The 16,990-nt window shown below is 45.2% G+C and overlaps 1 protein-coding gene across 1 annotated transcript in view; it reads left to right on the forward strand.

The window, feature by feature from the left end:
* LOC138251856 (long-chain-fatty-acid--CoA ligase ACSBG2-like) overlaps positions 1–16,990 on the forward strand; it is a 374,130-nt gene that overhangs the window by 287,317 nt on the left and 69,823 nt on the right. The window contains exon 9 of the mRNA XM_069205685.1: positions 4,020–4,253. Within this exon, the coding sequence (XP_069061786.1) occupies positions 4,020–4,253 (234 nt within the window). The remainder of the gene's footprint in view (positions 1–4,019; positions 4,254–16,990) is intronic.

Raw genomic sequence — 16,990 nt, forward strand, 5'->3', positions numbered from 1 at the left:
GTGGACACAGGGAACATCCTCCCTGTCAAGAAAAAGTCTTACAGGTTGTCAGATAAGGTGAGGGCCAGCATTAAAGTGAAGTGTCTAAAATGCTGGAGTTGGGGGTTATAGAACCCTCCAGTATCCCTTGGTCGAGTCCTGTGGTTCTCGTACCAAAAGCTGTCCCACATCTGAACTGAGGTTCTGTGTGGATTGCGGAGGGCTAAATTCTGTGAGCAAGACTAATGCTCATCCCATACCATGGGCTGGTGAGCTCATTGACGAGTTAGGGGCTGCTCAGTACTTGAGTACCTTTGATCTCACATCAGGGTACTGTCAGATTGCCCGAACAGACAGTGCCAAGAGGAGGTCAGCCTTCTCCACCCCAAAGAGCCATTACCAATTTTGTTTAATGCCCTTTGGTCTAAAAAATGCTCCTGCCACCTTCCAGAGGTTAGTGAAGAAGGTACTTGCTGAAATGGAGGCCTTCTCTGCAGTTTATGTGGATGACATAGCTTTCTTCAGTAACATCGGGAAGGACCACCTCTTTCACTTCCAGGACGTACTTCAGGCCCTGCGACAGGCAGACCTGACTCTCAAGGTCAGTAAGTGCCCAGTAGAGCAGAGGTCTGTGGTGTACTTGGGACACCTGGTGGGCAGGGATAAGATGCAGCCCCTTCAGGTCAAGATAAAAACTATAATGAGCTGGGAGCCCCCCAAGACCCAGACTGAGGTCAGAGCATTCTTGGTCCTTACTGGGTGTTAAAGGAGGTTTGTCAAGGGCTATGGCACCATTGTTGCTCCCTTGACAAAGCTGACTTAAAGAAGCAGCCCAAAAATGTGATTTGGACACAGGCATGCTAAAAAGCATTTGACTCCCTGAAGCATGCAATGTGCTCAGCATCTGTGCTCAAGATCCCTGACTTCTCCAAGGAGTTTATTGGTCCAATAGATTCCTCAGAGCATAGTGCAGGGCAGTTTTATCACAGCTCAATGAAGAAAGCCTGGACCAACCGGTAGTCTTCGTCTCGAACAGAGGTGGAGTGCTATTAAGTGGAAGCTTTTGCTGTGGTGTGGGCACTGAAGAAGTTGAGGCCATATATGTTTGGTACTCTCTTCCTGATTTAGACTGACCATAGGCCCGTCAGGTGGCTTATGCAAATGAGGGGTAAAAATCCAAAACTGTTGAGGTAGTTCATTTCCCTATAGAATATGGACTTCTGGGTGGAACACAGGACTGGGGTGGACCATGCCAATGCTGATGGTCTATCTTGTTTTTTCTACCTTAGTGATAAGAACTCCTTAGAGGTTAGGTAGCTCTCCCCACTTTCAGCTGTGGAGGAAATGTGTTAGACCTGGCATTCTTAGGGTGGTCTTACCACAGACTTTTGAGCCTTTCACCTCCTGTTTTTCGTTGTATCTTTTTGTTGGCATTAGGACTCTGAGCACTTTACCACTGCTAACCAGTGCTAAGTACATGTGCCACTTCCCTAAACATGGTAACATTACATTGGTGTATCCAAAATTGGCATATTTAATTTACTTGTAAGTCACTTCACAGGATGGTGGCCTGAGCCCACACGAAGGACTGATTTCCCCCAATGGATAGTCTGGAGCCAGGGTTGGGCTGAAAGGGGTACATGTGCCCTTCAGAGAAATCCTTTGAAGTCAGCCCCCACACCAAAGACACTTTTTGGTATAAGTACTGGGTCTCTGATCCCCTAAAATCACTATACTACTGGACTTGAAAGAAACTCTGCTGGAGTAAAGACTGCTGTGATGGAGGATTGCCACTCTGCTGTGACTGACTGTTCTAAGGAACTGCTTCCCTGCTTTTATGAGTAGCCCTCCTGCCTGCTGACCTTTGCCCTGCTACAGAACCAAGGACTAAACACAGAGTGACTCCAAGGGCTTGCCCCCTGTCCTCCCAAGGTCTCCGGCATATCAACAAGCTCATCATCTGCTTATATCTGCATCTCTACTACGAGCGGACAATCTACAAAGACAAGCACTTTGCTTTTGGGAAGTGCGCCGGACCTTCAGCTGGTGTTGCCACAGGATGAGCACCACAATCAACTTAGAGCTCTGTGTTGGCATCTCTCCTGCTTTTCTGCTCCCCCTGCGCTGTGTCCCAGACTGTAAGCTTGTGATGCTGAAGGATGGATACTATATTCAACTCTGTACTCCATGTTTCCATTCATCTTGCTATGCTGCTCTCCCTGCACTAGTGCTTATGGCCCGTGCACTGAAGAATCAGCATCCCTGCGATAGCCTACATGCTGCATGAAGCCACCATCTTCCTGTTCTGCATGTAATTGCTGCTCTACCCCTGTGCGGTTGCCAGGCCAACATCGTCGCCATGCCAAGCCCACTGGCCCGAGATGCCTGAGTGAGACACCGGTTCCTCCTGCATCCAAGCGGGCTCATTGACAGCATCCATTTTCAAGGTACTGAGTGGGGTGGGGGCACTCAGGCTGATTGCTCCCGGCTTGCTCCCCCAGATATGCAACCCTAATTTGGCCTCATGACTGGCTGCACCCGCAAAACAAAAGCAACAGTAACAGTACCTAAAAACAAGTTACTAACTATTTTTCTAAAGCAGTGCTTTTAAACCTAATAATTTAAAATTGATATCTCATGACTATTGATTGGATTTTTGTCATTTTGATCCCACTACATTCAGATAACAATCTCCTATTTTTCTAAACCAGTGTGGAGTTTGTTTTGTGGTGTTTTCAGTGCGTTACTGTGTGTGTGTTGCACAAATACTTTACACATTGTCTTTTAAGTTAAGCCTGCCTGCTCAGCACAAAGTTACCAGAGGGTGAGCACAGATTAGTTTAGTTGCGTATCTAACTTACCCAGACCTAAGAGGAGATCCATGCTTGTACAGAGCACATACTCTGACAACCAGGAACTCCATTTCTGACAACGACAAATGGAGAAATGACCAACAAGCAGGTGGTTATTTCTTAAAGCTTTGGCAGGGCCTGCCATCACTGCAGTTCCTGTCAATGCTTTTTGAAGTTTGATGCTAGGCCCCATCAACATGACAGGGCCTTGCACCAAAGTGGGTTATTTTTTATTTTTGAAAAGAAAATTCCAAAGTGGGATAAAAATAAAAATTAAATGCTCCCCTCACCATAGGAGCATTGAACAGTTTTCACTGCCCTTACCACCAGGGTTTTGCTGGTGGTGAGGGGCAGTGAAACTGATCTACAATTCTAACTAAACTAAGGGGGTGGAATTAGAGGTCTGCCTCCACTGACTCTTCCTCCATAGGGCTGTCTGAGGGGTTTAACCATGGTGGAGATGGAGTATGGGCTGCCTGCACCTAAATCAAGTGAGCGTACATTTATCTTGGAGGTATGCATACTCCATCGCAATAAAGCCAAGATATAAATCAGACTCTAAGGGTCTCACCTCTGCTGGGCTCCCTTCTTCTACCCTAGAAGATTTCCTCAGCAGAAGGAAAGGATGAAGCAGAAAAGGGGTCCTAAATTACAATAGTGCCGTTCAATGACTTTCAACCATCACTCCCTCTTGATATTTCCCAGGCAGTTGCTGGGATCAGAATAAGAATCTCAAGATGAAGCAGCTCCATAGAGAGCTTCTGACTTCTTAACTGGCAGCCGCAGATGGTGAACCACACCTGAGAGGTGCTCTCAGCCCACGTGACTCTTGTTCTTCCGCAGTTAGAAAGTAATCTATATGGCTAGGGTGGTTGAGTGCTGGATGTCCTGATGTGCTTTATTTCTGTCATAAACCAAACACAGTTCTGTTTTCTTAGTCAACAGCCCTTATAAAATGAGAAAGAACTACCTCCAAAATACATCATATATTTTCCTGGAAAAAAATATACTGACATAAGGTTATATGTTCATGGGTCACCTGGCTGCTTAGCCAACCCTCCCTGACACCTAGAGTGGATTAATCATTGTCATTGCCTTGGTTTTCAGAGCCAGTCCATCCCAGCTCATTTGTGAATGCTTACCCCTTCTGGTACATCATTTCCTAACTGGTCTGCTCTTTTTTTACAGTAATGGGTCTGCTTCCATTGGACACTCAATGGCTGATTACCTAGTTCTGAAAAAGATACAAGCTGCCGTTGGCCTTGATCGATGTTTTCTGCCTAGTACAGCAGCTGCTCCCATCGCAAAGGAGACCCTGGAATTTTTCATGGGACTGAATCTTCCTATTATGGAGATTTATGGTTTAAGCGAGACTTCTGGACCTCAAACAATATCTGTGTTAAGTGACTTCCGCATAACAAGGTCAGTACTAACCTGTGACCACCTCTGCTTCATTTGATCTTTCAAAGAGACTGAGGAAAACTCAGCCATTATCTTATTTGTTCACCACCTAAATATTATTATCCTCTAACTGTGATTGGATAGGCTACCATCAATGCTCTAAGCAGCATACAGTCATGTGATTTGTTGTGTTCCATCATCTGTATTTTCATGGCGCTTTTATCATCCCGGAGAATATCCTGCAGACTTAAAAACGAGGTGGCCTCCCCGTACTGGAGCCTATTGGAAAAGCCAGGTTTTAAGTTTTTGCAGAATTCTATGCTAGAGCTGGTGGCTTAAAAATGGAGGCGGGATGTTTCAGGATTTGAGGACCGAGTAGAAAAAGGCACGGCCACCGACTCTGGCTCTTTAGATGCGGGTGATGTGGGAGAGCAGGAGGCCAGCTGATGGGGGTCTGTGGTTGGCATGTGAAAGTTGATGTGACTATTCAGGTATGCCACCTTCCTTTTGTAGTGCTTTGTATATGTGAAGAGTTTGAAGAGGGCCTCTTTTTGAATGGGGGGGCAGTGGAGGTCTTGAGGACTTAGGGTATGTGGGTGGGGGGTGGATATTTGAGAGTTTGGGAATCTCTTGGTGAGCTGTGCACAATGACAACATACAGTGCATTGATGAAATCCCCTTTGCTGGGGATCAGGGATTAGGTGATGGTTCTTCACCTGTTAAACAGGAGCTTCTTGGGGAGCTTGAGGGTGTAGACCCAGAAGGACGTGACCAATTTAATGTGGTTGGTTGTCGAGATTTGGCTGTCAATCACGACCCCTAGGTTCCTGGCTTGGTTCGACGGGTTGGGTGTCAGTCCCATTTCTTGGGGTCACCAAACTGAGGAAAAGATAGAGGTCCTTTTTAAAGAGAATTACATCAGTCTTGTCAGTCTCAAGCTTCAGCCTGTAGGTTTTCATCCAGTTAGCAAAGACGAATACATACTTGTGTTCTTAGTTTTGCATCGGTGGTATATTTACTGAAGTTATAAGCACTAATTTAGTCTCTGCCTACACGTGAGATTCAACAACTCTCTTATTCCACTATTATGAAGAAACTTTCCAGAGGTGAGCTGTGCAATTTGAAATGTAGACACAATCTTTGTATGGCTGAATCAGATTTGTATTTCCAAAATGTCTACTACCTGAACACACATATAGGGCTTTCCAGCACAGCATCCATCACTGCTATAAATGTCATACAAATAAGCAAACTAGGGATGAAGTTCAGGAAAAGGAGCATGATAGGCTACACGAAGACTGGAAATTCAACACTATCACTTTATGGAGTCAGCAGCTCCCATACCCCAGCATGCCCCTATCCTGGCAGCTACACAGAAGTTTATTTAATTTACAAAGACTCTAGAGGAGGAAGGACAGCTTGTGACTTCAACAATGATCATTATGATGCATGACTAAGATACAAGTAACATTGGCTTCTACACTGTAGGACCTTCATTAATAGACGTAAAGCCTGAATAGATAAACAGTTCACCTGAATCAATTTGCAGCGCACCCCTTAGGACTGAGAGATAGAAAATAGCACATAGTGGATGTTGCCCATGAGAAAGATCAATGGACAGTATTCCTTAGAGCAGGTGAGAGGCTGCTGTCTCTGCTGTAGCATCTCCAGCTGACAGTAGTGTCCAATGCACATGTGTGTGGGCTTTGTGTATCTGGATGACCCCCCTATTCTTCCTGGTTATAATATGATGTTGTTGTGTGTCCTACACATAACTGGGAGTCGCATCTGCTAGATCTGCAAAGACCCCAGGTGTCTCTCACCTCTTCCTGTGAGAGAAATAATAATAGTCATGCTCTAAACCACAAAATCGTTAAACACATACACATATTGGTATTTTAGAACAACCCTTATTGATTAAGTGCTGTTCTTCTGTAAATATTATAAGAGCCACCTTAATAACTATAATTATACCAGCAAACAAAAGGTTTAATAGAGTGAATGCTAAATATAAATTAACCACATTCATTACACAGCCCTACACAATTAGTCTAAACCATACCTAAGTTATTCTATATCTAAATTATGTGCTGAGTCACTTATAGCCCCCTGCATACCTTTATGCCAAGAGGTCTGAAGTCAGAAAACTGTCTGTCAGTGCCCCTCTGCCAACTGGTCAGTGCAGCCTCCTCAGAGGTACCTTTGTACCACCTCAGCACACTGTGGTCTTTTGGGTGAAGAAAGGCTTTTTCTGCTTGGTTCTTGTACTTGCTACAGAGGGCAGGTAAACACTGCCTCCATTCTGGTTTCAGCAAGAATACAGAGGGTGCTGCTTGCTGTATTCTATCAGGTGCCCTATCAGAGGAGCTACCCACGGTCATTTACAGTTGGAAGGCAGTACTCTAGCTGCCATGCAATTCTAAATACTTCAAAGCTTGCAAAGATCCCCTCTCTGGCCTGTTATCATAGGCAACAGAAAATATGTGCAATCTGAGCACATTTAACTCTGCGATACTTTGGTAACTCACTTTAACAATTAACAGGCCTGTCTTTTGGCCCTCTCATTAATGCATGCCCTTCATACACAAATGTGAATCATGTTAAAATACAGCAAGGTACGTGTTGTATGTAACATTCTCAAACATATAAAACACCATGCCATATGTTACCCCCGCCTTGTGTCTAATAAGCAAATAAGTAAGTAACCATAGATATTAGTAATGACAAATGAAGGCATTTTGGAAATATAACTCAGTTCCATCAAGTATAAACATGGCTCAATCAATTAATTTTAGGAAATATTAGCGTTTCCGACCAATTCCTCTTCTTGATGTTATTCTTCAATGAATTATCCAGTCAAATGCTAAAATTGTATTCAGATGCAGGTTTAGTTTTTCTTCAGTTTAGAAATGCAACTCTCAACAGAAATGCTGATGTGCATGTTAGCATTTTCATTTTTTATTTTAAGTGCTGGTACTCATTCATATGTTACCATTCAAACCCTAGATTCTCGCTCAAAACATTGTTTCAGTTTACAGGGTTCAAAAGCTTCATTGTTATTGCTTTGTGATCAGTATTACAATTATTATTGTTCCATAAGTGAGGCTTATAGAAGCCACTCTGTAAAGGATTAAATGCGAGAAACTATGTCATGCAGTGTTGGTACTAAGGTCTATCAAAATGCACAAAATAATGATTGTCTGGTGATCTCAAATGTACGTCTACTGCTGTGATGCTAGAAGCATGTCATTTGTACATAATGTCTCAATGAACGCTGGTGGATAACCTACTGATGGTAGCTGTGTATCCCTGTGTGATGCTTCAGAAGTATGGTAATAATCAGTTGCTGATCTTAGTGCCATACGTTGCCTCCTTGCAATAAAGCTATGGCAGCTAAGGTGTTCTTAAAGAATGTGTTAGTAGTAGGCCAACAGCACATCATAGTTGATCCATATGGTGATGAAAGCAATTCATAATTCACAGTACCATGTAGGCATGACCCTGTTGAAATTAACACACGCATTTCATCCACTCCATTGTCACTTGTTTTAATTGATGCCGTACACATGAAGGGTATGCCGAGATGTTGGCCTGGTGCTCACTGGGCCATTAGGACTCAAGCTCCTCCATACTGAGGAGGCACAAACAGGCTGAAATTGAGCTTAGTTAGGGTTTCTTCTGGAAGGGCTCCTACCTGGCTGTTTTGGATCAACTGTGACTATTCCCGTGAGTAGCAAAGTCAGTCTTGATTTGCATAAGGCTGGCCTCTGTTTAGCGAGACATGGTGGGTAAAAAACAATGGGCTGGAATGAGGCTATGAGTGATCGCTAGTGGCTGAGATTAATTCAGGCATCTGGTCCATCACTTTGTTGTTTGTTGCAGATTACGTGGTAGGCAAGGGTTCTGGTGCTTGTTACCCCCTCCGACTAACTGGATGTAGAAGATTTGCACTGTCAGAATCCTGGTTAGGCCATCTTAGAAAAAAAAGTATCTTACTTTGTCAAATTAAGTTTTGTAAACTATGTGATTTTATGACAGTATGCCTGATAGTTGACTTGTGGGAAAGCTTGCACTCGTTGTAGGAGGTCTCAGTTGGTTATGGTGATAAGCCAACGATAACAGCTGAAGGCACGGTTGGTTCTGTGGAAGGACATATTTCTGTTGCCATATGTCTGATCTCTTGATTCTGAAAAGGTATAATAAACGCATTATCATACCTTTATTTAGTAAAGCATATGCTAAAATAAATAGGCATAGAAGGATGGATTCTTCACTGGCTCTCTTGCCCTGCGAATGACAGTATTTTCTGGTCACATGTGTTGATTCACCTGAACATGTGAGCACTTCATTGCCAGGGCTGGTTGGCCAGTCATACCATTTTCTTTTTCTCCTCCTATAGTTGCTTCTTCATTTCCTTGCTTATCCTCTTTTTATTGTAATGTAACCTCAGTAGATACTACAAGCAGTGCTAACGGGTCACTTGCTTACCGCTGATCTCATCTGCAGTGTGCTGCATCCCACATGACCACTTCCTGCGAACCAGGAGACCATTAAGGAATGCTGTTGTCCCTAGTGGATCATTGGGCTACCATTTCAAAATGGGCAAAACATTGGTTCTAAATGTGGCAGCCATGCCTGAACTTTAAAAAACAATTCACTATTTGCAATACCTTTGCAAGTCAGACAAACCTTTCTATCGTCAGTTGTGTTTTTGCAACCATATGCCTGTCAAGTGTAGGCAGTAGTATGGTTTCTTTTTTCTATTAGCATTATAGTGTTTTGTAGGAGTGTGAGAGCAAGAAATTAGTCAATGAATGAATGAATAGATGCATCGGTGCAAAGCTGAGCAACACAGTGCATGAATGATTGCTCATTGTGTGCCTGAACCCATCAATGACACAAAAAGCACTTTCATTCACAAGCCCAGTCTACTGGCATTGCCAATGCTTGCTACATACAGCTCAGACAATCTGTGTCACATTTTGGTTGTTGCCCGAGGAAGACTGCATCCAGCTCAGCTACTACTTTTTTGGCAGCTATGGTCTGGTGGCAACAGGAGTAAACCATTCTCCTCATCGAATTCTTTAAAACTTGCTGCAAGAGATAAAAGTGGCCTTAGAGATGAGTACGGCTGCGGGGCTTCCATGGCGTTTCAACTGGAATGTTTAGTTTATCCACCCATCTAAGAAAGTCTCCATGTAAAGTCATTATGCTATTAAGTAGAGCCGAGCTTGATAGTGACGTTAGTGGTGATGCTGGTGTACAGGATAAGGAATTAGAGGAACCTGATTTAATCAATGCGTGGAAGGGTATAAGGATTATTTTTAGTCTTCTCTTGGCCCATAGGTGGAATCAGAAAGGTGTTTCAGATGGGAGATGCAGTTTTCTGATCAGAGACATGGAAGCATGTTTGGCACCATTACTGGTTGTGGAAAAGGAAGAGCACATGGGTTCAAAGGCTCTAAAAGACACCTGAAGTGTATCTTCTAAAAAAAGGATGGTAATCTTTGGAGCTGAAAGAGCTGGATACTAAGATGGTGGGAGAGATGTACAGAGGCATAGGCTCTTCGGAGTTGTTGAATCCTCTAACAAGATCTACTACCTAAATATTAAGGTTCTCAATGGCTGTTACTCAGTTGGCTGCAACAGCGCCTGTCACGGCCCTGTAGATGTCACATGATGGGCAACTGTCCAACGGTGCAATGCAGAAGAAAGCTTTGATGTCCAAGATGGGTTTATGACAGATCACAACATCACTCTTGAAGCTGGAGTTGCCTTCAACAGCCAGCAGACTGCAATGCTACGTAGCTCCAATGCGGAGGTGTGTAACATCAAAGAGGGGCCCCAGTTAAACATAAATTAAGACAATGCCATCACTGTTTCTTTCGACTCTCAGATCCTCCCCAATGGAAGTCTTTAAGAGAAGAGAGCGGTGCACAGTTGAAGAAGTATCTTCTCTTGCGGCCATTGTCTAAGTCTTCTGCTCTGGAGCTCTGAGATCCTTCAGCTTCCCGCTCAAGCAAATTCCTTCCTAGTCTTGAAGGATTCTTTTTGACATTTGGCTGCACAATTCACAGACATTTGTTGATCGTGTAAAGGCACAGATAACACACCATGTATAGGTTAGGCAACAGGGGAACTTTACTAACAGTGAGGGCATGAGGGAAAATACCAAACAAATCTTCTAACATGATGTAAAAATAGACAACTGTGTGGCAGATGTTTTATTATACTCAAATATGTTGAAGACGAAAGTAGTTGGGATATAGACGCTGATAGCTGCTTAAAGTGAAATTGTTTAATATTTCGATTTCATTCTTCAGGCTGACTGCAGAGTTCCTTTTGTCGCATTTCCCATTGGGGAAGTATGAGCATTTCTATGGCGTTTGTTTACATTAGTGTAAACATAATGTGTTGCAAACTTCCTTAATGTATTTTTTTGTCAATTGGTGGAAACACATGGAAATACAAGTCTCAGGTTTGTTCTGTATTGCAAATGACATACTTCACCTTTTGAAAGTTTTTTTTTATAACTGTGGAACAAGATTATTATGGAGGTGGAGAATTATTCAGCACTTGTGACTATTAACAAAGGTCCTACATTACGGAAAAATGATTAAAATAGACCACTTAGTTGCAGTGCAACATTATAAGTAACATATTAGGATATCAAGGGCAAAGGTACCTTCAGTAACACCTTTTCTGGTAAAGACTCTATCCGCATATTCCTCACCTTGTGAATTTAACCAGGCACCAGACTGGATCCAAAACTTTAAAGCAATTCCCATGCGTGTCAGTAAGTGGTGTTGTGCAGCTCCACATTGGCTCCATCTTGCATCGGATGTGATGTTGTGAACCCTCTATGTGCACCACTTTCACACACTGACTTGAGTTACTTTCTGATCTCTGTCCGCATCTTCGGATACCAGGACACAGAGATCAGATAGGCAGTGTGCATATGTTTTTGTGAATATAGCATCTTATTAAAAGGAGTATGTAAGACCATTCCACAGAAGGAGGGGGTGGGCAGAGGGGAGTCTGCAGCTAGAGTCTCTTCCTTAAAAGATGTTACTGAAGGTAAGAAACTTGTTTTTCTGATAGTGACTTCTCACAGCATAGTCTTCATCTTGTGAACTGATGTCAAAGCTGCATGCCTCCTCTGGTAGTGGGTCTGTGGAATGGCTCAAATGAAGAAGCCCTCCAGCACTGTCCTGACAAAGAACCCAACCCAACAGAACTGGCTATCCAGGCAGTAATGCTCTCTCAATGTTTGGAGACACCCACTTGCAACCTGGCAAATGTCCAAAGTTGGCACACCAGGTGCCAGCGCAGTGGTAGTAGCCTTCGCTCTGATGGAATGAGCATGCAAGCTTTCTGGGGGCTTTACTAGCTAACTGCAGATGTTGATGCATAACACAATCCATTTCAAGATGGTTCTCTTCTACACTGCTTCGCCTTTCTTAATTCCAGATAAAACAATGAAACGTTGGTCATCCTGTCAGTAGTTTCTGGTTTGATCCACGCAGAAGCTAAGGGTCAAGGTGATGATATCCTGTGACTCCTCCCTTAAGAGGGAATATGCATAGACACCGCCTCCATTGTTGGCTTTTTTATGCACAGTGGATGAGCGTAAGTATGTAGTGGTTAGAGACAAGAATATAATGCCCATGCAAATGGTTTATACAGTAATGTTTCAGAGACACGCAAACAGTAATTTGACTCTGGAGAGGGGTGTGGGCCCACTACAGCACAACACGCTCTGAATATTTGCTCACAGGTTGAGTAACGTATTCCGTTTGTAGCATTTGTGGCTGTAGATTCACATCCTCTGCAGAGACTTTAAAGTAATAGACCACAAAGCAGTGGCTAGTCAGTGGCTAGTTCAGAGGTGTGAAACAGAGCTCTTAATGCTGTTTGCCCAAGTTTAGCCTGTTCACAGGAAGGACTATACATACAATACTGTATAGTAAAAGAGTGTGGAGTTCGCCATGTAGCTGTTTTGCAGATGTCAGCTATCTGAATATTACCTAGAAATGCCATGGTTGCCCCCTTCCTCCTATTCGTGTGCATCCTATGGGGAGTGGGGAGAACCCCTTTGGCCTTTAGGCAGCATGTCTGGATACACTTATTAATCCATCTGGCTATGCCAGCGTTTGAAATAGCCTTTAGATATAAAACTTTGATTTAAACCTTTACAAGGTTTAGCAAAAGTGACAAACAGTTATGTTTTATGAAAAGGTTCTGTGCTGTCTATGTAGTACATCAAGGTTCTTTTAACATCTAGAGTATCAAGAGCTGTTTCTGCTATAGAATCTGGGTGAGAAAACAATGGTAGTTCAATTGTTCAAGATGGAGCCAAGAGAACCCTATGGAAAGGTTTTTTGGGCCTGTTCTACAAACAGCCCTATCAGTGCGTACTTGGATATAGGGTTCTTTCAAAGTGAGGGCTTGTAACTCACTTAAGCGCCTTAATGAGTCAAAGGATATAAAGAAAGCCACTTTCCCAGAGAGAAATTGCAAAGGGCAAGAACGCAGTGACTCAAACTAGGTACCCATGTTTCATGTCAGTACTATACTGAGGTTCCAGAGAGGAACGGGGAACTCTAGATGGAATAACTTTTTAACGCCTTCAGTAAGGGCCATAATGACAGGACATTTGACAAGGAAAGAGTGCTTTCTATCTTGCATATCTGCAGCTATGGCTGCAATATGTATACGTATGGAAATATATGGTAGCCCTGATTTCTGCAGAAGCAAATAACAGACATTGGCCCTCATTACGACCCTGGCGGTCAGCTGTAATTTGGGGAAAGGTACTGCCAAAAGGCTGGCAGTACCTTTTCCCAAATAACCGCCAATGTACCACTCCGTCTGCCAGGGTGGTAACGGCCGCTGGGCTGGAGACTTCAGTCTCCAGCCAGGCGGCCATCACAGTCCCACCCTCGGGATTATGACCCCCACCTACCGCCATGGTTTTCATGGTAAGCCTACCGCCACGAAAACCATGGCAGTAGGCACTATCAGTGCCAGGGAATTCCTTCCCTGGCACTGATAGGGGACTCCCCCTCCCAAGAGTTCTCCCCCACGCTCCCCCTCCCTCTCCTGCCCCCCACACATTCACACACCCACAAGCTCACACATACACACTCATCCACCCACGCATGCACACATACATACCCACACACCGCAACACACACCAACATACATTGTCGCACACACACATTCACAACACACAACATACACGTACACTCACATTCAGGCATTCACGCACTCATTCAACGCGACTCACACCTGCATGCACGCATACAAAAACAGACACCCCCCCACACACACAACACCCCCACACATGCACACACCACCCCCCACCCCCACCCCCTCTCCTGTCTAAGAACCCGACTTACCTGCTTGCAGGGGGTCCTCCGGCAGGAGACGAGACGCGGCGCTGCTGTCAGCAGCAGCATCCGCCAGCAAAACACTGCCAGGCCATATCATTGCTCATGATACGGTCGGCGGTGTTTTGCTGGCATGGCGCTGCTGCTGACAGCAGCGCCACCTTACTGCCACCCGCCGCCATGACCGTCGACGGTATTCCACCCGCCTTCTGGCGGAATTCCATTGACGGTCATAATGCGAGTGGGTGGCTGGTAGCCACGGCGACGGTATGTTGGCTACCGTCGCCGTGGCAGTAGGCGGTCCATACTGCCGATGTTCTAATGAGGGCCATTGTCTTGGAACACAAGTTTAAAGGGGGTCTTTATTCTTCGAGTTACAGTAGTGGACAAATATTTTCCACTTTGAAGTGTAGCAGGCCCTAATAATAAGTCTGTTAGCTTCTGTAGGAGGCTGGCCTGGCTTATAGTGGGTACCTTGGGGTACTTACACCTTGTGCCAAGTCCAGTTATCCCTTATTAGTAGAATAGAGGTGTTTCTAGCAGCTTAGGCTGATAGAGGTAGCTATGGCAAAGCAGCTTAGGCTGAACTAGGAGACATGCAAAGCTCCTACTATACCACTTATATCATATAGCACAATATCATAAGAAAACACAATACTCAGAGTTACTAAAAATAAAGGTACTTTATTTTAGTGACAATATGCCAAAAGTATCTCAGAGGATACCCTCACTTAGGGGGTAAGTAATATACACAAATTATATGTACACAAACACAAAACAGGTAAGTAACAGTTAGAAAAGTAGTGCAAACAATGTAGAATCACAATAGGATGCAATAGGTAGACATAGGCCTAGGGGCAACACAAACCATATACTCCAAAAGTGGAATGCGAATCACAAATGGACCCCAGGCCTATGGGAGGTTGTAGAGGGTCGCTCGGACTGTGAGAAAACAGTAAGGGTGTCCAAAATACCCCACCCCAAGACCCTGAAAAGTAGGAGTAAAGTTACCCTACTACCCCAGAAAGAAAGACAGAATAGTCGTGATAGGGGATTCTGCAAGAAACACAAGCACCACCAAAACACTGAAGATGGATTCCTGGACCTGAGGACCTGTAAAGGGAGGGGAACAAGTCCAGGAGTCACAAAAGTGTCCGGGGGCAGAAGCCCACTAAATCCCGGATGAAGGTGCAAAAGGGCTGCCTCCGGGTGGAAGAAGCTAAGGATTCTGCAACAACGAAAAGGGCTAGGAACTTCTCCTTTGGTTGGAAGATGTCCCACGGCGTGCTGGAGGCTGCAGAAGTTTTTTCAGGCAGAAATACCGCACACATGCCTTGCTAGCTGCAAGAGTCATGGTTGAGGATTTTGGGTGCTGATGTGGCCCAGGAAGGACCAGGATGTCGCCCCTTGGAGGAGGAGACAGAAGGGGCACTCAGCAACTCAGAGAGCCCCAGCAGAAGCAGGCAGCACCTGCAGAAGTACTGGAGCAGGCACTTAGAAGATCTGAGGACAGCAGTCCACTCAGAGTCACAAAGGAGGGTCCCACGACGTCGGAGTCCAACTCAGCGAGTTGGGCAATGCAGGATGGAGCGCTGGGGACCCAGGATAGGCTGTGCACAAAGGACTCCTTGGAAAAGTGCCCAGAAGCTGGAGCAGCTGCAAATCACGCAGTACACAGGTTTGCTGTCTGGCGTGGGGAGGCAAGGACTTACCTCCACCAACTTTGGACAGAAGGGCCACTGGACTGTGGGAGACACTTCGACCCAGCTCCTGTGTTCCAGGGACCACACTTATCAGGATGAGAGGGGACCCAGAGGACCAATGATGCAGAAGTTTGGTGCCTGCGTTGGCCGGGAAAAGATTCCATCGACCCACAGGAGATTTCGTCTTGGCTTCCAGTGCAGGGTGAAGGCAGACAGCCCTCAGAGCATGCACCACAAGGAAACAGTTGAGAAAGACGACAGGATGATGTGCTACAATGTTGCTGGTAGTATTCTTGCTACTTTGCTGTGGTTTTGCAGGCGTCCTGGAGCAATTAGCGGTCGATCCTTGTCAGAAGTCAAAGAGGGAAGTGCAGAGGAACTCTGGTGAGCTCTTGCATTCGTTATCTGAGGAATAGCCCAGAGGAGAGACCCTAAATGGCCAGAAAAGGAGGTTTGGCTACTAAGAAAGGAGGCTTGGCTACTGAAAGAGGTAAGCACCTATCAGGAGGGGTCTCTGACATCACCTGCTGGCACTGGCCACTCAGAGCAGTCCATTGTGCCCCAGCACCTCTGAATCCAAGATGGCAGAGGTCTGGGATACACTGGAGGAGCTCTGTGCACCTCCCCTGGGAGGTACTGGTCAGGGGAGTGGTCACTCCCCTTTCCTTTGTCCAGTTTCGTGCCAGAGCAGGGCTGTGGGAATCCCTGAACCGGTGTAGACTGGCTTATGCAGAGATGGGCGCCATCTGTGCCCATCAAAGCATTTTCCAGAGGCTGGGGGAGGCTACTCCTCCCCAGTCCTTCACACCTATTTCCAAAGGGAGAGGGTGTAACACCCTTTCTCAGAGGAAATCCTTTGTTCTGCCTTCCTGGAACTGTGCTGCCCAGACCTCAGGGGGCAGAAACCTGTCTGAGGGGTTGGCAGCAGCTGCAGTGGAGACCCCGGAAAGGCAGTTTGGCAGTACCCGGGTTCTGAGCTAGAGACCCAGGGATGCATGGAATTGTCCCCCCAATACCAGAATGGTATTGAGGCGACAATTCCATGATCCTAGACATGTTACATGGCCATGTTTGGAGTTACCATTGTGACGCTACACATAGGTAGTGACCTATGTGTAGTGCACGCATGTAATGGTGTCCCCGCACTCATAAAGTCGGGAAAATTTGCCCTGAACAAGGGCCCACACACTATGTAACATGGCACCTAACCTTAGCCAAGTGAGGGTTAGATATATAGGTGACTTATAAGTTACTTATGTGCAGTGAAAAATGGCTGTGAAATAACGTGGACGTTATTTCACTCAGGCTGCAGTGGAAGTCCTGTGTAAGAATTGTCTGAGCTCCCTATGGGTGGCAAAAGAAATGCTGCAGCCCATAGGGATCTCCTGGAACCCCAATACCCTGGGTACCTAGGTACCATATACAAGGGAATTATAAGGGTGTTCCAGTGTGTCAATGAGAATTGGTGAAGATAGTCACTAGCCTGCAGTGACAATTGTGAAAAGCAGAGAGAGCATAAACACTGAGGTTCTGGTTAGCAGAGCCTCAGTGATACAGTTAGGGACCATACCAGTAATACATACAGGGCATACATTATGAGCACTGGGGTCCTGCCTGGCAGGATCCAAGTCATACATGGGCAAAAACAAACATACATACAGTG

The sequence above is a fragment of the Pleurodeles waltl genome, chromosome 1_2, assembly GCF_031143425.1.
Source record: "Pleurodeles waltl isolate 20211129_DDA chromosome 1_2, aPleWal1.hap1.20221129, whole genome shotgun sequence".
Classification (NCBI taxonomy): domain Eukaryota; kingdom Metazoa; phylum Chordata; class Amphibia; order Caudata; family Salamandridae; genus Pleurodeles; species Pleurodeles waltl.